Below are 22,484 nucleotides of genomic sequence, written 5' to 3'. Positions count from 1 at the left end.
GACTGATAGATAATGATCAACAAAGTTGTTTTAAAATATACTGCATGTGTTTTATCATATGTCACTGTAGAAGCTTGGTATATTCTGTGTGCTGTGAGAGCACAGTATTTTATATTTGGCAGTTACCCAGTAAACAAAATATCCTTGTGAATAGTGAGCACAATTATGGGTAGTTCACTAGGACTCTTCCATCATTATCTGCATCGGGCTGGAATGGACGATCCAAACATTCATGGCAGTTGCACCACTGAAATAATTTACCTCATGCATTTTCCCATCTTGAAATGGTTTGTTACATTAAATTCATGACTCTGCTTCCTTTTTTGTTCATTTGTGTTGATGGTGGCAACCCCTTTATTCCCCCCCCTTTGAGCTGATCAGCAGTATTACACAATGACAGCATATTGAAAATGGTAAAATAGTAGTAGTTTTAAAATTGTATTAAAAATGGCAACCACAGCAAGAATATTAGAGGTTGACAACTGGAGCTATTTTCCAACATGCCAAAATACACATCATCCTGAAAACATGGTAAAATAGGAGCACAAAGAATGTCACACAGTACAGAGATTGCTCTTCTTTTCTGCACAAAAATAAAAAATGCAAAAGGAAAAACGAAAACAAAACACCCAGATCCTAGAATAAAGCAAAACTATGATAGGAAAAGAGGGCAGAAGAGCAGATCAGTGACAATGTCCTCTTGAACCTTCATTACAACTGGTGGTAATTTTGCAACATTGATTAGGGTTGAACCTCCCTATGAGAAAATGGTTGTCTGGATGCATCCCATAGCCATCTGAATGCAGCTTGCATGTCAGGTAGCGAAAGGGGTATCTGTTCTACTCTTTCTGACAGATGACAGGAAATAAAATTCTGGCAGCTTTCGAAATATTTCTAATCATCATGAGGAAAAGGCTTTTAAAAAATTAATTATTTATAATTAATGAATGATTAATGAATTATTAGCACTCACAGAAGGATAACGTCATTAAAAATGTGTATGGTTTCCTTTTAATTAAACATCCAATATTTGAAATGGAAGCAGCAGGGCAAAATATATACTATAGAGCCCTTGTCATTGATCCCTGTTATACTTCCTCAATTGAACCCACAATGCAAGATAGTGTGGTTGATTACAATTAATAACATACATGTTTGAAGAAAGGTATAGGGTTTTGAAGGGGTCATTTCATAGAAAAAGAGCTGCAGGAACTCATTAGCATAACTCATTAGCATATGTCACACCCCTTGACATCACCAGAAGTGTGTCATTGGCATAACTGATTTGCATATGCCACACCCCTGACCTCACCTATCCTGGCTGTTTTGGACCCCATCTTGGCCATTCAGGGCCAAAATTGGGCCCAAAATCGCAAAAAGGGGCTGAAAATGGCTAAAAAGGGGCGCAAAGTGGTCAGAACTGGGCTGCTGCTGAGTGGGAGAGTGATCCACCACCCGTAAGAGGCCCAATCCTGGCCGTTTGGGGATCAATCCTGGCTGTTTTAGGACCAATCCTGGACATTTTGGGCCCAATCCAGGCCAAAACGGGCCCAAAATGGCCAAAATCAGGTGAGCAGGGCCACCTGACATGTGACCTCTTTGGAGAACTACCGGAACTGCGTTCCTGCGTGTTCCCCCTCAAAATGAGCCCTGGGGTTTTGGTTTTGTTGCTGGTCTGGTGATTTCTTTTTGATGGGATAGGCTTGATTGCACCCAGCTTCCTTGCATGCAATTATTTTCAAGTTTAGTTCAGTGAAGGAGACAATTCTGTTTATACAACAGGTACATGTACAAAACAGCCCTCTCTATATGAAAGAACAGGAAAGCCTGTTCCCAGTAGAGCACTGTGTGTCCACAGAAGCATAGACAGAACTCTGGACCATTTGAGTTCCTCCAGTCCTCAAAACCTACAATAAACCATGTAATGTTCTTAGGTGGATTTTGGGTTATCTGTGTAGGGTTTATCCAGGGGCTGCTTTGGCTCTTTGTACTAACGTGTAGGAACATGGTGCACGTATGTGGTGGTAGTGAGTGCCATCAAGTCATAGCTGACTTATGGCAACCCCTGATGGTATCCTAAATTATTTGTTCTGGTTTTCCACCTCAGTGCTCACTGGTCTAATCAGAGAGTGGGGGTACTTAGAAGCCAGCCAAAGATTGGATGGCCTCTTGCTTTAAAAATATACATATATATTGTGTTAGTAAAGGAAGTTGCCTCATTTTCTTGCAGCAACGGAAATTCCTTGAATGAAGAATGGTACAAGAATTTGATTGCAATCTAGGGGCTGTGCTCTCACAATGGAGGAGCTAAACGCAAATATTTACAAAAATGTATTATTTAGGAATAGCAAACTGAATAGGAATAAGAAAGGAATACAGTGGGGACAGAATTGGGAATGGGTTGTATGTAACATGCAGTTTAGTAAACAACATTAAAGAGTAAGGTGCTTGCTGTTTTAATGTTACTGCTGCAGCGAAGTTTCTTAAACTTCTTATTGAAAATCTTGCCTTTGTGAAAAGATGTCTTGAATTAGGTATAAATAGATAGAATAATAAAATCATAGAACCATAGAATCATATAGTTGGAAGAGGCCCACCTTACAGACCATCTAGACCAACTCCCAGCCCAATGAAGGACTCCCAGACAGTTAAAATAGTGTGCTGTTCCTTCTTTAAAAAAAATTCCTTTGGTGGGGTACACTGACAAGCTTTTGATTTGTACAGAGCTCTGCTTTAAGACAAGAATAAGAAAGGGAAAACTGGTGTGGGTAAGACTGATCCTGCCGTAGTTATAGTGAGTGTCTTGAAGATATGACTGTTTCACTGGAGTATTAAGACTACAAGGCATGTTCTTATATGGGCAAGAAGAAAAAAGAGTATCATTTAGTGTGCATTTCTGCCAACTGGAAGAGCTAAACCAGAATATGGATTTATCCATATGGGTAATTACATTTCTCATTTAATCATTAAAAATCGACCCTGAAATCTCAGTAAAAAATATTTAATGTGTTATATAAGAAATTGAGAATGACAGCAAGGATGAAGAAAATACACACAGCATAGTGGCTCTCAAGCCTTAGCAACTTGGGAGGGGGGGACCTTTAAGCCTTTCACTTCTCACTCTTCAGCTCCCACTATTAGGGATCACTTTCCCCTACGGATGCCAGCCTCCAAGTGATAACTGGAGATCTCCCGGAATTACACCTGATTTCTGGGCAACAGACACCAGCTCCCCTGGAGAAAATGGCTGCTCTGAAGGGTGAACTCTGGCATTAAACCCCACTGAGGCCTCTCCCCTCAGGTTCCACCTCGAAAATCTCCAGGAATTTCCCAGCCTGGACCTGCCAACTCTACTTTCCCCTTGTGGGGGTTGGGGGATCTTCCACTTCTGGCCTCTGCCCTCCGCTATCTCACACCTGGCCAGCAGGGGAGAAAGGCACAGGAAATGTGCCTGGAAGCCCCACAGCATGTTCCCACACACTTCGGAGCACTTCCTTGTTGCACTGGAGACATCAAGAAACTTTCTTCCTGATTTTCTAGCCAGGGACTAAATGAACAAGATGGGAAATAGCCTGCAAAAACTTTCAGAGCTGCTTATAGAAATAGAGGAAAACTACTGTTGCACATAACCTGAATTCCCAGTGCTCAGTTAAAAAACACAATTGCCTGTTATTGTCTATGGATTCATGATAAAATCCTTTACAATGGAAAACAGAGTTGTAATGTATTTAATTTTTATTTTGCATGCAATGTATTTAATTTGGATTTTATTTCTGCTTGCTAATGCGAGGTTTTTAATAATTGATAACTGAGTTTAAATGCAGGCCTCTGAGGAAAGAAGAGGGGATGGATGAGTCAATAGAGTCTGATGTGATTTGATGGTAGTTGTACCTTATGGGAGCAGAGTAAGCTGCAGTTTTTAGATAGAGAGCTGAGGGAAAAGGTTTTCAGTCAGTAAGTCATTAGATGTCTCAGAGAAAGGATCCTGGCTAAATCAGGCAACTGTGTGGAAGCCTGAGAGCCTAATTCTATCTAAATCAGGCAAACTGTGTTCCTGGTTCAATTTGTGTATATCTGAGAGAGAGATTAATCTATCTAGGTCAGGCAAAGCTGAATAGAGAGGCCTGAATGAACCTATATGTGGATGGGAAGAAAATTCATTCTGCTAGTGAAGACCTGTGTAGAGAATTATTCTTTGCTGACTGAGTCTTTGAATATATTTTTAAGAAGATATAATTACTTTTGAAACTACTAAGCTTAAGAACTATTCTGAAACTACGCTTATCAAAACTGGCACCATCACGTTCATGTACTTATAAATAAATTCTACTTTTGTTTAAGCAAGAAAGACCCCTTTTTTTAACCTCACACACTGACTGTTTTGTAAAACTATCATCTATAACAAGCCTTCCTACATTACCAGTTAAACTGAGGAGATCTAAGGCAAAAGGCTCTGGTGGCAGTGAAAACCTTTTGAAGGAGTCAGGGAGGCAGCAATATACAAGTCACACAAACACAAAAGGGAAGGTGTTCTGGAAGTAAAATCATGGGTAAAGTACAGAACACCTGAAGCTCTGTGCGCGCGCGCGGTGGGGAACAGTGTTAGTTGTGACCTGGCCCCTCCTGAGTAGAGATGGACACAAATGCTCTAAATAAGAATATAAGCAAAGAAAATTAAAGAAAAAAAAGGTAGGCCTCAGTCAAGCTAGGTCCCAGAGCCAGGCAATGCCCTGAGACTGGGGTTGAGTGGGGTGGAGGAAAGAAGGCACCCTCACCCAACGACCTTCCCAGCAAGGCCAAGAGCTGAAAATAAGAAAGAGGCTTTTCAGTCTCTTTTAAAGCAGCAACAAATCCAGCCAAAATCTCCCAATTCCATTGTGTCACTCCAAATCCCAGCAACAGGTCCTCCCTCTCCCTCTTGTCTACTGGAACTGAAAAGCACGAGGCAGAGAGCTGTATCTTATATAAGAAATGCTCACATAGAGCAGAACAGGAGGTCTCTGGTTGGCAGGCAGACCTTCCTAACAGGGTTTGGTGTTCCCATAGCTACAGAAGGCCCATCTCCTCAGTTGCCTAGGGGATTAACTCCCCTGCTCCTTGCTGTATAGAGCAGAATGGAAGCTCTCCAGCTGGCAGGGAGAGCTGCCTATCAAGGTTATGTGGGCTAAGGTGGGGGTTTCCAATGGCAACAAAAGGTCTGCAGACATTCTGGGCCTATGTTGCCTAGGGAATCAGTGGATCGGCGCCAGCCTGTCTGGCATCATGAATCATCCATGAATCGAACAAATCAACCCCAAAAGTCATGCGTTTCTTGAAAACTGCAGCCCCACAAAACACATTTTGTGAAGCTAATTGGCCCGATTCATCACAAAATTTGATTCATATTTCAATTCGTGCCCATGTCTACTCCTGAGGTAAAAGCTTAAGGTACTGTAAGAAAGAGCTGAATTATAAGGTCCAAAGGCAAAGGTTTAATAAGAAAAGAAAACAAGCAAATCATTATAAGAGTGAAAACAATTTCAGTTTTATACCTGAAGTAATGGTGTAGTAAGTAATGCTGTACCTCCTTGGTGTCCGTCAGCCTATCATACTTCCTAAGGGTGAGCTTTTGAATCCCAGCAACTAATCAATAGTTTTCTGGTTTATGCTCTGAGGTGATCTTGGTGACTGCGGGCAGTAGCAACTCTATAAGCTGCCACCCTTCGAAAGAGGGGGAAGACAATTTTGTTGTCTTCCCTTGAGGCAAAGCAGCTCTGCCCACATTCTTAGAAAAAACTCATAAAACTGTATTTTCATGTTATCTAGATGAACATGAGAGCAGATCCCCTGGAGATCCCAAGGGTCTCTGGACTCCAGTTTGAGAAATGCTTGTATGAGAAGTTGCTTAAAGCTATTGATATTAGTTAATAACTACATTAAAAATGTCATTAAACAAAATGGGTGGGTAGTGATCCTCAGCTTGCCTTTCCAAAAATAGCTTTCAAAATGTGGGTTCTCTCACATTCTTATGTAAAACACTGTGGGTGGAAGGGGCTAAGCGAATAAAATCACTACAGGAAAATTCTGCAATACCATGTATTTGAAACTGTCTTGGAACACTATGGTATTTTCTAAGAGCCTTCTTCAAAGGACTATGGAAGTTTTCAATTAGAAAAAAATTCTATAGGTAGTTTGAAATAAAGCTGCTGCAGTGGTTTTGTTGTTTCCTGTTAACTTTTTACAGGACTGGTAGTGCAAAAGAACTATCTAGGTTTCTTGAACAGGAGCTCCCCTTACCCCCATTCAGGTCTCAAGCATCTGGGTCTGCAGGTCTCCTCATGAGTCAGGACTTACCTTACAGATGTTCATTGAGGGGTCATGGGTGCAGCAGCAGGCAGGGTCTAGAGCTGGCAAGGTTTGGAGCAAGATCTAGCACTCAGAGTTGTGGCTTTGTGAACTGGTTGATCGAGCAAAGGCTGCCCTCCAAGTCTTGGTCTAAGGGAGGCAGTTGGCCTCAGCTGCATTGCCAACAGGTGCTGGAGTTCCTGAGGCTGCTTTGCGCCCCATCTAGGATCCTGCAATCCTGCAGTATACACCTCAGTGCACGGCTGTAGCTCTGTCAGGGGTTGAGTCCAGTCAGTCTGGCACTTGGCTCCTCTATGCTACCTCTGCTTGGCCCTTCTGTCTCTAGCATTCCTGTAGATTGGGAGAGGCTCCTCAGGGGGGCTACAGAATTGGGTCCTGAATGGCAGAGAACTGGTGACTATCTCAGGGGCTCATAGTAAGGTTTCTCTTTTGACCAGGTGGCCTCTGGCACTGATGAGACATCCACAGGTGCCCCTTCAGTGCTGGATCTTTCCTGGCCCCTCTGGACCACCATAGTCACTGACCTTGGCTCAGCTTCCTCCCCTGGGTATTCTGAGGGCCAAACTACAAGTGACAAATGACACAGGTTGGATACTTGTCAGCTTCCCTCAAGTTTTTATGGGAAATGTAGGCACCTTGGTGGAATGTTGGACAAGTGACAGTGGAAAAGTCAGACAGCAGTTGGAGAGCCAAGCTGCAAGACCAGGACACCTACATTTCCCATCAAAACTTGAGGGAAGTTGACAAGTGTCCAACTTGTGTCATTCATCACTTGTAGCTTGGCCCTATATGTCAGAGTCACTGAGTAGGTTGAAGGGTATCCATTCCAGATGTCAAACTGGTTTTGATTCTGAGAAGAATATCATATTTATTTATTTTATATTTATTTATATTTTAATTTATATTTATTCAATATTTCAATATGCAGTTTGTGAGATAACATGGATATTCTACTTTTGAAAAAGTAAAAGTCCTGTTGGTCACACTCAAGCCTAAAGTAGCTGGAATTCCAGCTACCTTCTAATCCATCATGGTTAGGCACTTTCCCCCATGGCACAGTCAGTCCAGACCTTGTCGTAACCTAGCAGATGAATGCAAATTTTCACATGAGAGGTCTTCTTACAAATAGGTTCCTGACTTCCTTCAGAAGCAAACTGATCTCCATATCAGAAGCTACGGTTTGCATCTACTCCGCCCTCCCCTCTCCACCTATATATCTGACCAGTTTTTTCTTGCCCTCCATGCATCTGACGAAGAGAACCGTGATTCTCGAAAGCTTATGCTACAATAAAGTTGGTTAGTCTTAAAGGTGCTACTGGACTCTTTTTGATTTTGCTACTACAGACTAACACGGCTAACTCCTCTGCATCCTTACAGAAGGTCACAGTAGATTCTCCCATGAAAAGGGCTTGAGGGGAGGCATAAATGTAAGAAAAGTAGGCCCTTCCCATCCATGGCTGTTTATACAAGAAATCTGTTAAAATCGTAATCACTGCATAATATTTACAACTCCTGTGTTTTAATTTCTTACAGTGCCTGAAACAGTATGTAGAGCTTTTGATCAAGGAAGGTCTAGAAACTGCAATTAGCTGCCCGGATGCTGCCTGTCCAAAGCGAGGCCACTTACAAGAAAATGAAGTAGGTTTCCTAATACAAACTTCTTACATAAAAGCCCTACTAAGTTATATCACAACCATTTGGGGGCAGGGGTGGGAAGAGAATGCTCTTATGTCATTCTTGCACCAAATTCAATATTTCTTTGTTTAGCAAGCCTTTGGTTATGGCTGTTGTTAATCTGCTCCTTGTCCGTCTCTCCCTTTACAACAGATCGAGTGCATGGTTGCATCAGAAATCATGCAGAGGTACAAGAAATTACAGTTTGAAAGAGGTATAGTATTTGGGAGCAGACTTTATTACAGAACCTTCACCAGGCATTTTAATAAACGCTAGAACATGGCCCTGTGTGCTTCTAACAATTTGTGCTGCTCAGCGTGATTCAGTGACTGTGTGTGCGGTCTCTGTGTCTTGTCATATGCCTTGAAAAGGTCTATGCTATAAAATGTTCAAGGACTTCAGAGTAAAGGCAATTGTCACAGAACCCCAGGATGGAAGCAAAGCGAAGAGGGATATTGCTTCCTGTTTTTCTTTAAACAACTTTTATGTACATTCGCGGATCCAGGCCAGAAGCCAGCATAACATTAGACATATTTTATCAGTCATGTTTTTTATCCCACCCTTCCTCTAAGGAACTCTGGGCAAATTACATGATTTCCCTCCCTCCATTTTATCCTCACAACAGCCATGGGGAATAGGTTAGTCTGAGAGAGAGAGTGATTGGCCCAAGATGGCTCAGTGAACTTTATGGCTAAGAATGAATTTGAACCTGGGTCGTCTCAGTCCTAGTCAAACAATCTAACCACTGCACCACACTGGTCCAATTAATTAACTGTATTCTTTGTAGTATTGTAGTATCATAGTATTTAAAAACATGTTAAGTATTCTAGGGATACAATTTTGTGTTAGCTTAATTCCAGATATAATATATCAGTGTGTATCAAAGTGGTGTGTTGTGTTCTGAAATCTCTGCAGCGGATTGAATTCTTGCAAAAAGTCATGTAGGGCTCTGATCCAGCTATGTAACTAAAAGTGACCAAGTCCCATTGAAAATAATAGAATGTAAGTCACAGGGGCGGCGCTAGGGTTTGCTGCGCTCGCAGCTGGCCGGCCAAGCGCCCCCCCCCCCGCGCGCACGAGCACGCGCGCACCTGCCTGTGTGATGATGTCATGCGTGACGTCATCACGGGAGCTCATGCGCCGCCGCCGGCCTGATCGCTGCGGCGGGCGGCCTCCGAGCTCTCCCACTCGGTTGCCTCCGCCGCAGCAGATGCCTGCCCGCGGTGGCTGCGCCCGGCCGGGGGCTTGTGCTGGTGGCGGCGCGGGGTGGGAGGAATAGGAGGCTTCTGCTTTGGGGGGCACGCTCTCGCCCCCCGCGCCTCTTCCAGCACTCCCTCCGGCACCCCGCGCCTGTGGCCACCGCCTACCTGGCCTCAATAGGCGCGCCGCCCCTGGTAAGTCATTTACAACAAACTCTTCTGTGGAATTGATCATGTCTAACTTAAACCAGGACTTTTTGTGTTTTGTTGCATTTCCTAGGAACTATTTCTCATTTCCTAGGAAGAAATATTTGTGATATAAAATAAGTAAGATAATTTTTAAAATTAAGTTTCTAGAAAACCGCCTAAATATTCAAGTACTGGATTCTTAATTTAGATTCCAGTAGAGTGGTTAATGATTCCTGTATGCTATGATGCTGAAGATGTTATTTGTATCTGTTTTGTCATTTTAACTTAAAATGCTATTGTTGGCTGCTTTTTAAGTTGCATTCCCAAAATTCATAATTTTGCTTTTGGTCATCAGTGACAGTCATAGTGTTCTTTGTGGAAATTCCCAAAGGTATCTCAGGCCATCCACAAAACTGGTATCCATCTCACAGGAAATTGCCTTGATACGGTGTTATGAAGTATGGTGGGGGAGAAACTTGGCTAGAAATCCAAAATGATGTATATTTCCTATTCCCTTGCTTTTCCATATAAACTCAACTAGAATCTGCACGTCTTTCACTACAAGAGGTGTACTTGGACTTCCTCACACATTCTACAACATCCAAAGCCACTCAGATTGTGGCCTTGGCTATATCAAGAAATCTAATTAGGTACTAAGAATCCCGTATGCATGTTGTGATTCAAAACCAATTCTGTATCTTCACTTCTTCCATTAATTTGGTTTCCATACAGAGGTGCTCCTGGATCCCTGTCGGACTTGGTGCCCATCTTCATCCTGCCAAGCAGTTTGCCAGCTTCAAGAATCAGGACCTCAGAATCCCCAGCTTGTACAATGCCAATCTTGTGACATAGAATTCTGTTCAGCGTGCAAATCCAATTGGCATCCAGGGCAAGGTTGTCAAGAGAATATGCCCATCAGCTTCCTTCCAGGGGAAACAAGGTACAGACATTACTAAATAAAGTTGGCATGGTTCTTAACACATTGAATAGCAACCCTTCCCTTTCCCCAGTATTGGCTTGGGAGTATCACTAGCCAACTTTTACTTACAACTATTTCCCCCTTTCCATTATAGAAAGTAGATGAAGCTGTATGATTGCAGATGAGATTGTCATGGTTGTGAAGTCAAACATAAGCTAGGATTTTCCCAAGTGTGTGGATGGAATAAGGCAGAGTTCAGTGTATCCCAGGAGCCAGGGTGCCATGGCACCTAGAAATTTAATTGTGGTGCCTGGTATTTCCAGCAGTCATTTATTATAAGGGCCTCTTGGTGATTCTCAGTAGAAGTGCAAAGTTTCTTTAGGTGAGGAATAAGGTTAGCTTTTTGTTATGATGACAACCAGTGTCACCTCATATTTATTTACATGCTACAGCACTTTTGCTATAGCTTTTAAAAATGACAAGAAACAGAACAATTTAGGATTAGGCTTTATTGTAGCAATAATTAGAAAGTATGGTAATTAAAATATAAGACCCTGAAGGCTGAAAAATAAGTCGGCCTCCTAAATTTTTGGAGTGGCTCTTAAAGCTGGATAAATTTTGTCAAGGGCTGGAATAAGGTATTGCCTTGCAGTGTTGTTAGCTTTTGTAATACTTTCACGTAGTAAAATCTGGTTTGCAGTGACATGAGAGTAGCTTGTGCTGTGGCTTTGTTCCTTCCGAGTCGACTCCATGCAGCCACAAAGCCTCAGGCTTGATTGTAGCAAAGTGGACTAAACGGGGTTTCCTGAGAAGACTCTTGGGCACTTCAGCTAGTTCAGAATGCAAGCTACCAATTGGCATCAGATAGGCGTGCACACACATCCAATCTGAATACTTGAAGGAACATCTCATTAGTGTCCACCGGGCCATTTTTGGACAGAATAGCCTGTTGGTGTTCACATCAATGTCTCACATGAGAACAGGTTGAGGGTGTGAGCTTTTTCCATGGCAATTCCTATTTTATCTTACTATTGCCCTGAAAATAAAGGGTTGTTTTTTTTTAGGACAGGCTGCAAGACGTTTTTCATTTCAATAAACATTTGGCAACTGAGCTGAGTGTTTGGTCGTTACAAATTTGTTAGGATTAATCTGTTATATTGTATTGAAGTATTTTTATCTTTTCTGTCAACCAAAAAAATTAGTAGCCAGGGCAGTTAATATATACAAACACAATTTGGTTAAAAACATCAAATTATAAGAAACATCATAATGATTCAATCCAACCATCCTCCAAGGAACCTTCCTCCAATTTAAGTGGCTCTTCCTTCAATGGAAGAGCCACAAGTTGGAAGAAGGCTCTTTAGGCTAGGGGAAGGCTTCAAACTCTGTTCAGTGTAGTGGTAGGGTAAGGGGAACATCCACCCCAATGGCAGAGAGATTAAAATCAACCAGGGCTTTTTTCAGCTGGAACACGGTGGAACGGAGTTCCAGAACCTCTTGAAAATGGTCACATGGGTGGTGGCCCCGCCCCCTGATCTCCAGACAGAGGGGAGTATAGATTGCCCTCCGCGCCGCTGGAGGTGCCTTAGAAACTGTCTGGAGATCAGGGGGTGGGGCCACCAGCCATGTGACCATTTTCTCCAAGGGCAACCCACTGAGTTCCACCACCTCTTTTCCCAGAAAAAAAGCCCTGAAACCAACAATTCGGTGATCTCTATAAAAACGAGACTTAATAGCACAACAACATATAGGGAGAAAGAGAAAGGAAAACCATCCACCTAAAAATTTTGGAGAGCCGTAAGCCTTTGCCTTGTGCCAGAAAGATAATTGCAGTGCCAGGTAAACATCCAGAGAGAGCCTTCCAGAGTTGAGGCACCATGAATGAAAAGGTGTCCTTTTAGCTGCTGCTTGCCTTACGTTTGGAAAAGGTGGAAGGCAGCATGGCTTTGAATGACCATCATAGAAGATAGACGGTCCTTTAAATATCCTGTCCCTCAGCCATTTAGGGCCTTAAAGGTAATGACCAGGATTTTGGGTTTGGAAACAGATAGGAAGCAAATTAAGTTGTTCAAAGACCAGTGAGGTGTTCTGTCTATAGCTAGACCCCATCAACAGGCTTACAACAACATTCTACACAAACTGTGATTTTTGCACTATCTGCAAAGGCAGTCCTTCATTAAACAATTTTTACTAATGTAGCCTGAATGTGATCATTGAATGGACGATCATGGCTAAATTCCAGCTCTCTGAGAAGGGTAATAGTTGGTGGATCAGCTAAAATTGGTTAAAGGTACTTTTATAACAGAGATCTTCATATTTTCATCTCCAGCTGTAGATATGGATAAGCAGCACCCTGAAACTGAATCTGCTGCTTAAAGGCAAAGTGTGAACCTGTCTAGAACAGGCCAGCATCCCAGTCTTGGGTGGGCACCATCATAATAACAACAACAACAACATTTGATTTATATACCACCCTTCAGGACAACTTAACGCCCACAAAGTATGTTTACAAAGTATGGTTTACAAAGTATGTCATTATTATCCCCACAACAAAACACCCTGTGAGGTGGGTGGGGCTGAGAGAGCTCCTAGAAGCTGTAACTGACCCAAGGTCAACCAGCTGGCTTCAAGTGGAGGAGTAGGGAATCAAACCCGGTTCTCCAGATTAGAGTCCTGTGCTCTTAACTACTACACCAAATTGACCTATTGCACAATAGGTCCTCTGTCTTCCATGGACTGAGGATCAATTTGTTGATCCTCATCTAGACTACTGTCACTCCAGAAGATCCACTGTCTCACTAGAGCCTGATAGGGAAAAAAGTAATGGAGCTAGGTGTCCGCAGCATAACGATTATTTCTGATCTCCAGGTGACCTCTCTCTGTGGTTTCATGTCAATCTTAAATAGTATGGGGGCAAGACTGATTAAACATGAGGTCAAACAGAAGCCCCTTAGGTCTACCTTCTGGAACCAACTGGCCAAGTAGGAGTGGATTGCTAGAGCATGGTACGCCAGTTGCCAGGTCAGCATGCCGGTCCAAAAGGATACCATGGTCAATGCTCTTGAAAGTTGTCAAGAGGACCAGAAAAATCAACAGGATAGCATAATTCCCTGTATCTCTCCCAATGTATCTTATTTATTTATTTAGAAATGTGTATGCCACCTCTCCAGATCTACTCAAGGCAGCTCACAACAATAAAACAAAGTGAAGCAGACAATAAAAACAAATCATATCAATAAAAATGTATCAATAATCTGATATAGGACTTCCATCAGTGTGGCAAGACTGGTTCTATAACAAAACCGAATAGTGTTTTCAACATGAAATTTGAACGCTGGAAAAGCTCTCTCTCTCTCTCTGTATAAAAATATTACCAAAATGTCTTTCAGCTCCGTGTTTAAAATGGAAGAAGATGATGCTCCAATAAAACGTTGCCCTAAATGCAAGGTTTATATTGAACGGGATGAAGGCTGTGCTCAAATGATGTGTAAAAACTGTAAACATGCCTTTTGCTGGTACTGTTTGGAATCACTTGATGTGAGTATGCTTTGCATAGCTAAATTTGAGACTGAGAGATTATCATATATTATCCCACTAAGCAAATGCCCTTGCAAATTGAACACATTCTAAATTACATGTTGATTGGATGTTTAAAAATTATATAAAGAACTAAAAATGACAAAAAGTTAACAAATGGTACATAACAGATTGCCTTGGCAGACACAATCAGTTACATGCATACTGATTGTTCATTACAGTAGCCTAACATGATTGCCAAAGGACGGCAGCATTATCTCAAGGAAAAGGATTTCATAGGTTGGTCTAAAGAGGCTGGTGTAGTTTGCTAGTTACTGTGGGAGAAATGCCCCTCACTGCAGTTTTGCCTAAATTACTTTTCCCCACCAAGGAGATGAACTTGTGTATCATTACAAAGTGTGTGTGCATACTGTGTACTGCCTTCTCCCATATGAACCTGTCCACACTAGCCATCGTTGGGAGCCTTGCTTCAAGTGCCCCTGCCATCTGAAACTAGATGCATGGCAACCTGAGAAAGGTCCTTCTTGGTTGTAGTGCCAACGCTTTCGAACTCGTTCCTCAGGGAGATTAGTCTGTCCTCCTCTATCACTAAATTAAACTGGACATGCAGGTTTTTAAAGAGTTGGGTCCTGGTTTCCCAGACCCACCTTGGGTTCCTTTCAGCCACACAGCAACTGTGGGAAACAGCTGTTAAAAATAAAGGAGATCCCAAATACCCTCAGAACACCACCACAAGGGGAGAAGGGCTCTTGCTGTTTCCCCATGTCAAAATAGCATGGGGAGGAAGATATTTATCTGTTGTTACTGATTAAAAATCAATAAAAACTGCTCTGCACGCACAGAATACTCCATGTGTAGTAGCAAACACAGAACCCCCCTTGCTATTTTGGAAAATGGTTTAAGGGGGAGGTAGGACACACACACACACCCGGTGGTAGCATGCTGAGGTCATCTCATGGACATTCCAGGGCAAGTGATCGATTTCCAAGCATATTTTTGGACAGAGATGTGTTGTGTAATACTGATTTCAGGGTCTGTGGCAAAAGTGTGCAGTTCTGCAAGCCATGTCCATGAGCTAAAGCCTGCCTCCTTGCTGATCAGCACAGCTGACTCAGGGGTGTCATTTCGCCTTGCAGCGTAGTAAAAGCCGTGCCAAGCAATGTCACTCCCGTGTGGGACGAAGATGTATCATAGCTCCAAAAGTAGTTTCTCCCTATTTTTGGCGCTTCGTGGCATCTGCATCCCAGAGACAATTCACGTTTTTCATTAGTCTCTACCTGGTTTTGGTTTTCTGCTAGAAACCCAAGGAAAATCCTAACAGTGCAATCCTAAGCAGAGTTACAGCCTTCTTAGCCTTCAGTGCCGTCAGCATCTATCAAGAGATATTTTTGATGGTTTCTTATGAAAAGGATCTGTTCCCCATCACCACCGTCACCAAAATGATTTTTTCTATTGGTTTATAGGATGACTTTCTCCTTATACATTATGACAAAGGACCTTGCCGAAATAAGCTGGGTCATTCCAGAGCATCAGTGATTTGGCACAGAACACAGGTAGGTGCCAGGTATCTTTGCAGTCTTTCATTCTTTGTACAAAACTAAAGTGAATTAAGGATATCATGGGCTCAGGCAGAAACAACACAGAGAAAACAAGGTTTGTTTTTTTTCTTTTTAAATCAAAATATTTTTAACTTCTTCCTTCTATGTAGACCTGTTGAAAGTCTTCAACAGGTGAGTGGAAGGAACTTGGCTTCTGTTTGAGGAGATATGTGAAGTCATTTGTGTGTCCCTTGCAAGTAAAATAAAAATGGCTAATTGATTTGCAGGGCTCTGGGAGGTACTGAAAAACACTCTCAGTCACAGCTATCTCCTGTAGTTATGCCAGCATGTTGCTGCATCTTTGGTGAGCAGAAAAAAGAGAGAGCGGTTACCGGATTTACAGACTAATCCTAAAAGAACTTGGCTAAATTGTGGTGACCCCACAATGCAGGTTGCTAGCTGTTGAAATTAATTAGGCTTTCACTCTTCTCTGTTCTGACACTGGAGACCATTAAGCAAAATAAAGCTAAAGAGAAACTGTGCTTTAATTCTAATTAAAAGCATGGTATTGCAGTGGAGAGCTTTGTAGCATAATGGTTAAGGGGCTGAGCTTTCAATCAGCACTCTGCTAGTTCGACTCCCACTATGGCCATGAACTCTGCAGGTGGCCTTGAGTAAGCCACTCCTCTCAGCCCCAGCTCCCCAGCTGTATTGTGAGGATAATAATAAACACTGACTTTGTTCACTGCTCTGAGCGTGATGCTAATCTGTCAAGAAGGGTGGTATATAAGCACATTATCATCATCGTTTTCATCATCATTATGATTATGTTCCTAGTGCCAAAAAAATTACAGTTCAGAGATGATGCAAGGTAGGACATTGCAGAAGTAAGCAGCTGTATTTTGCAGAAGGTTTGGTGAAGAGCATGAAAACACTCAGATCTTTTTAAAAATTTCTATATGAAATTAAGAAATTGTAGATTTTCTAAAATCTTACAGTATTCAGTCTGCTATTACATAATGCAGCAATGTACCCTTCAAATTAATTTTGTTCAACAGTGCCACCTGCTGATGAGACACAATAAAGGTTAAGTAATAAAATCTCAAAACTAAATGCCCAAATGGATCACTGTTCCAGCTGCAAAATGGTACGTGTCATAGATTTGCTAGTGAAATCATTATTCCTCTTCCCCAGTCTTTCAAAATTATTAAACACATATAGGCATATTACAGATCACCTCTTAGAATGCTGTCTCCATCTGCCATGCTATCCTGCAGGCGTAAGATTCTTTTACTTCTATGTGAATCAGTCTGTAAATCAATTGCACATGGCAGTACCTTCTAGTAACTTGGTTCTTGGCTGTCTCCATAACTGGAAGACTGTAATTCTCCATTAAGCTAACCAGAATTCATGTTAAATAATCCCTCCTCAAAACTCACTTGTTCTGGCTCAGGCTTTGGCTTAGCCTCGTTGTCCTCATCACTGGCGAAAGCTAGACCTAGGTATGCATGTCACGGTATTGACACACATGCCCAACATTCCCACTCCCTCTGTTATCCTCTCCTCCTTCCTGCCTTTGCTGTCTCCCCCTTTATCGAAGCTTAGATTGCGGATTCTTCAGAGTAAGGATCTGAGTAATTGTGATACCCTAACTTCTGGACCAAGGACATAGTTCGGTGGTAGAGCACCTGCTTTGCATTCAGGAGGACCCCACCCTGGCATCGCCACTGAAAAGAACCAGATAGGTGACGGTGTGAAAGTCTGCCTAATAGAGTTGCAGCCTTTGAGAGTAGATAACAGTGACCTTGATAGACCTGTTATATAATGTATTATAAGACTGCTTCCTGTGTATGTTTTATACGAAAAAAGATAATGTTGTGGCATTGAAAGAGTTAAGTTTTTGAAAAACAGAGACCCTAATTTTGCTCCAGTCTTCCTTAAAGCACATTTTTGAGAACATTACTGATGTTGTATCCTTTTCTACTATATTTATTTCAGGTCGTGGGCATCTTTGCAGGATTTGGTCTACTGCTGTTAGTGGCTTCTCCTTTTCTTTTACTTGCCACACCATTTGTTCTCTGCTGCAAGTGCAAATGTAATAAAGGAGACGATGACCCTCTACCTACTTAGGTGGAGTGAAGATGGGACTGGTTCTTTGCAGTATGTTTCCCACCCCTTCTTGCACTTAACATTGATTTTAGCCTTACTTGACCCAATCCTGACTTCAAACAGGACCTGAGGTGCCATGATCCAGCAGTTACCACACAGTTGCTTACCCTCGGTACCGAGTAGGCGTCTGGCATTCCAGGTATTCTGGTGTGTTTAGGGGCTGGCATAAAACAAAACTGAGCATCAGAAACGTGTGTGTAGGTAACACAGGTCATTTCTCATTGGCTTGGAGGCTTCTATGGCAGACTTGGAGCTGTGTTTGTCTTTTCATAAAATGAAACATTTCACATATCAGTTGCATCAAATTAAGATGTCTTACTGCTAAACCTATGTGTTTTCAGTATCACTTGCCATTTTAATATCAATCGGTTCTATATTGACTCATTAGGTCTCTGTTATAATTGCCATTGGAAAATATCTCAACTCACCAAATGTACACAGACAATAATAATGGCAACCTACATAAGTACATAAAGACCATCCATTGCCTTTGGCTTTTCGAAAGACAATAGATTTGATTGCTCCTGCTAACATTTTTGGGAAATTGTATCAGTTGTTTTGCGTGAATATACTTTTTTAAAAAAAATATAATGGTTTTTTTTTTCAGTGTTTGAGTTATAACACAGACCTGTTATCTAATCAAAGCTGTTTTTAAAATGTTGGAATTAATGACTGTTTTTCTGTTTTCTTTGCCTGGAAATTCTTTCTTTGTTAGTTAGCTACTTTCTACATCAATAGGGCTACCTAACCAATCCAGGTATCTTTTCCTGTACATATTGAGAGCATTCTATTGAAATCAAAATAGGTGTTCTCCTAAATATTGTGAAGATTCAAGGCATGACACATCTGTCAATGACAGATACTGATATAGTAAATTAAGGGCATGATCCTTTCCTACTCTGGTACAGTTCTGTGCACAAGGAGGGCCAATCACAGGGTTCAACTTTCTTCCTCCGCCTAACTGGCCTTTGGCATGTACAAACACACACACTAACCACTACGCAAAATGAGTCATTCCTCAGACATTCATGCAATTCTCTTGCTCTTTCTCCGTGTCCCAGTTCTGTAGCTGGACCCCCAGGCAGGACTATGTTGACATCCAGATCTTGGAAGAGGAGGGGAAGGGCTCAGTGATGGGCCTTCTTTTCTGCTTGATGGCTGGGGCACACCAGACACCTTCTGGGGAGTGGGAAGAGAGCATCTTTGAGCCTTGTGGCTGTCTAGTCCAACAATACTGAACTGTACTTGTAGAGGGAAGGATCATGTTCCAAAGTACTGAATTTGTTTATATTACTGTCAGCAGCTGCATCCTATTAACTAAGTATGAAAACTACTAAACTTTTATTTTTGCTTCATCGAATAAAAATGCCTGCAGTGGTAATATGTAAAATCTGTTAAACATTATAAATATCTAGTCCGTTTTCAAATCAATTATATCTCATGGTGTATGAAAAAACTGTGACAATTAAGGTTTTTTTCCTTGAAAAAGTATCCATTTTCCATTTTTAATTTTGATTGTTTTGCTGCTTTGTTTTTCTGTCTCTTATATGATTTGAAGTGGGGTGCTTCTCCAGAGGGAGTCAAATGTGAAAATCTACAGAGTGGTGGAAAGTCATAGCTGACCTATGGCGACCTCTACTGGCGGTTTCAAGGCAGGACACTATCAGAAGTGGTTTGTCATTGCCTGCCTCTGCAACACTGGTCATCTTTGGAGGTCCAGTTACTAACCAAGGCTGATCCTGCTTAGCTTCCAAGATCAGACGAGATTGGGCTTGCTTGGGCTAACTAGATCAGGGTGAAAATCCACATACTGTTGATTTAATATTATATCTGATGCCTGTTGGGGTAAAACTATGAGCTAGCAAAAAGCATAGAGGAAAGGTGAAAATCTTTAGGTAGTGTGTACCGCTAGAAGGAACTTCAAGACATATATGTGTCACAGTTGTGACTGATAGAAGAGTTCCATGTTTTTAATACCTTCCGGATCCTTGTTTTTTTTTCCCCCGGAGGCTTAGTCCACTGACTACAGATCACCTTGTGTGAGTAAAAGGAATCTGCTTTCTCCCCCTGCCCCCTTTTAAAACTAAAACACACCGTCAATGGCTTGGAAAACTGTTACCTGGATGCACCAGCAAAAGGAAGCATGATATGTCTGCTCCCAATTAGACAGACTGCTACATCTTAATCTGCTTCCCTGCTTGTACAGCAATCAACAGTATGGGCACAGTCACTTTGCAAGTGAGTAAGCAGAGATCAGCCAGAACCAAAGGAGCCTGGGAATGTAGGCGTCACTTTCATTCTCTCTGGCTACACTAGTTTGTCCGTTCTAATCTAGGTGTGCAGAAGAATCTTCAAGGGCATTCTGTTGATCTGACAGCATCATATTTACAACAAATCTGTAAACTTTTACTAAGCAAAATGGCATTTCTGTCAGATTGTTGTTTCAGGCCCTTTATTTGGAAGATGAGTTTATATAATCTCAGAGAGGATAGTCAAAATTTTGACTGGTATGCTTTAATTAGAATAAAAGGTTCTTAATGCTGTACTATGTTTTAAAATCACTTTCGTATTCTACATATCGGATATAAGTACTCTGTGTTTTAAGTTTGGGGCCTTGCTTTTCAACTAGTAAATGGCTATTTGTTGGCAACTGCCTTACTTGTTAACATGTTCTGACAATGACAGTATTTATGCTGACATGAAAGAGTAATTAGCGTGATCTAAATTAAACAGAATTTTGAAGCCTCTGGGAACACCACACAGACACGCACACATTTTTGTTGCAATTCTGATTTGTTACCAGATCAAAACTGAATTTTGGCTCCTGATACCCTTTGTATTTTACTTCTGTGCTGTTTCTTGCTTTGGTTACATTGCCTTAAGTCCTCTTTTAATGGAGGGTTATATAATTCTTATATCTGTCTTGACTGACATTTCATCTCAAGGGCTTTGAGGCTTGTTTCCTGGACTACTCAGTTCTGCCCTCACTGAAATGAAAAACATTCTGCTTACTTGAGTGGCTCTCCAACTGAGCTGTGAATGTCTTCACGTAGCACTCCAAACCTTATTTTATCCAAACCTTTGTTTGCCCATCTGTAAACAAATTCTGTTTTGCAGAGATGGTTTTGATTAATCATTCAGAATTGGGGGAACCTTTCAGTTACTTTCAGCTTGAGTCCTTGTACCGTGCAAAGCTCTCATTGTTCTAAAGACAATTTCAGATAAGGTGTATCCCAGGAACAATTTGGACCAGTTCTTTTTATATACACACACACACACACACATACACACACACAATGGTTGGCACAAATAGCTTTCTACCTGGAAGCAGAGCAACACAAACCTTGCATGTGGATCTAAAGAGAAAAGATAATGTACGATTCATTAAAAAAAAAGCCCACTTGTGACATAAGAATAAATAAGTAGGTTGTTTTTAGGGAAGTTTATGAAATTTTTCATGTCTGAATTTGGGGCTTCCGACCTACTAAAGGTCAAATATAATACCATCAATGTGTTCATAGTCCACCATTCTTTTGTGTTTTGATTTCCAAATTGTTCAACTTGCTGAGCATGTGCAGTTCATCACAGTTCTCAGTTTTTGTCTTTCCCCCCTTCCTTATCAGGTACCAAGTGTACGTGCACGTTGTGTATTTTTTTTTAAGTACTAAAAGAAGTCTTGACACGAAGCTGAGATTGTATCAAGCACCTTTCGGGGTAGCATTTTAGTCAGTGTGCAGCAATGAACCATGCCTTGGTAACCTGTAAGAGAAGACACTGAACTGACAGCTGTGACAGATCACACATGTACCAATTACATTTTTTTAGAATTAAGCAGGAAAGCACGTAGAACAGAGTGTAGTGGTCAGGCAACCTGTCATACAACAGTGAAATGGAATAGTTATATCTGCACTGTATCAAAATGTTTCTTTGACTTATAAAGTTTATCAACAGGAAGCCTTCTCGATAATGTACCATATAGCTAATAATACTTACAAAAGACCCTATAGACTAGTTTTATAAAGCTAGATGTGATGGCTAACCTTACTGAAGATGGACAGAAATGGAGCTGGTTGTTGCTGCTGATGGCAATAAAGATAAAGGCCTGCTTTCGTGCTTATGTACAGTTGCCCTTCAACAAAGTAAAAACCTGCCGTTTCCAGTCAATGGGTGGTGGTGGTTCTTGCTTTGTTGTATACGCATCTCTTTTACAGAGTTCCGGGAACATTAGGTACCAGTATCTGCTGTAAAACTGAAACTTCTTTGCTCATTTTACCATGGATATGTTTTTAACCTTGTCTAGAGCAGCATGGAGAAATCACGCATATGTATAAATGACGTATTTGACTAGTGTATAAAAAAAAATTGTTTCTGTATTTGAAATGTAACTACATTTTTGTGCCACTAACACTGTGATGTATAAAAGAGCTGTTGGATGCCTTTGAATGTTGTTTTGTACTTTGAACCATACTGAAGAGTTTTATTTGTAATTTCAATAGATATTTTAAATGACTCTGTCTCCTGTGATTATTGTGCTGCTGGTCTCTCCCTCCCCCTTTTAGCATTCCAGCCAACTAAAGTGTCTGTTCTTAAGGGGTTATTTTACACAACTTTGTGGGATAGGGAGAATCCTCACAAAGTGATTTTCCAAGACATCGCAAAGGGTGCTCCAGGCCAAATTCTTCCTATCCACCCCTCCCCTCCACTTCTAAGGCAGCTAACAACTATCACATACAAAGCCTTGCCCCTCATAACCACCTCTTTCCTTATGCCCCGCCACAGTAGCTTCACTCATATGAATAGAGCTTTCTACAAGTACCACCCTGCAAATGGGCAAAATCAATAGCCGCCCATACACATGCATTCCCTGTTGTTTCCCCCACCTTATGGAAGAGGTCAGGAAAGCTCCCACTCTCC

At 41.6% G+C, this 22,484-nt stretch overlaps 1 protein-coding gene across 1 annotated transcript in view; it reads left to right on the top strand.

Moving 5' to 3' along the window:
* RNF144A (ring finger protein 144A) overlaps positions 1-22,079 on the top strand; it is a 76,378-nt gene extending 54,299 nt beyond the window's left edge. The window contains exons 3-8 of the mRNA XM_054998176.1: positions 7,879-7,983; positions 8,173-8,233; positions 10,140-10,347; positions 13,716-13,863; positions 15,327-15,416; positions 17,400-22,079. Of these exons, the coding sequence (XP_054854151.1) occupies positions 7,879-7,983; positions 8,173-8,233; positions 10,140-10,347; positions 13,716-13,863; positions 15,327-15,416; positions 17,400-17,531 (744 nt within the window). The 3' untranslated portion in view covers positions 17,532-22,079. The remainder of the gene's footprint in view (positions 1-7,878; positions 7,984-8,172; positions 8,234-10,139; positions 10,348-13,715; positions 13,864-15,326; positions 15,417-17,399) is intronic.
* Positions 22,080-22,484: the final 405 nt, after the last annotated feature.

The sequence above is a fragment of the Eublepharis macularius genome, chromosome 1 (assembly GCF_028583425.1).
Source record: "Eublepharis macularius isolate TG4126 chromosome 1, MPM_Emac_v1.0, whole genome shotgun sequence".
NCBI classification, from domain to species: domain Eukaryota; kingdom Metazoa; phylum Chordata; class Lepidosauria; order Squamata; family Eublepharidae; genus Eublepharis; species Eublepharis macularius.
The sequence above is the reverse complement of the archived record's forward strand: the minus strand, read 5'-3'. Positions and strand labels throughout refer to the sequence as shown.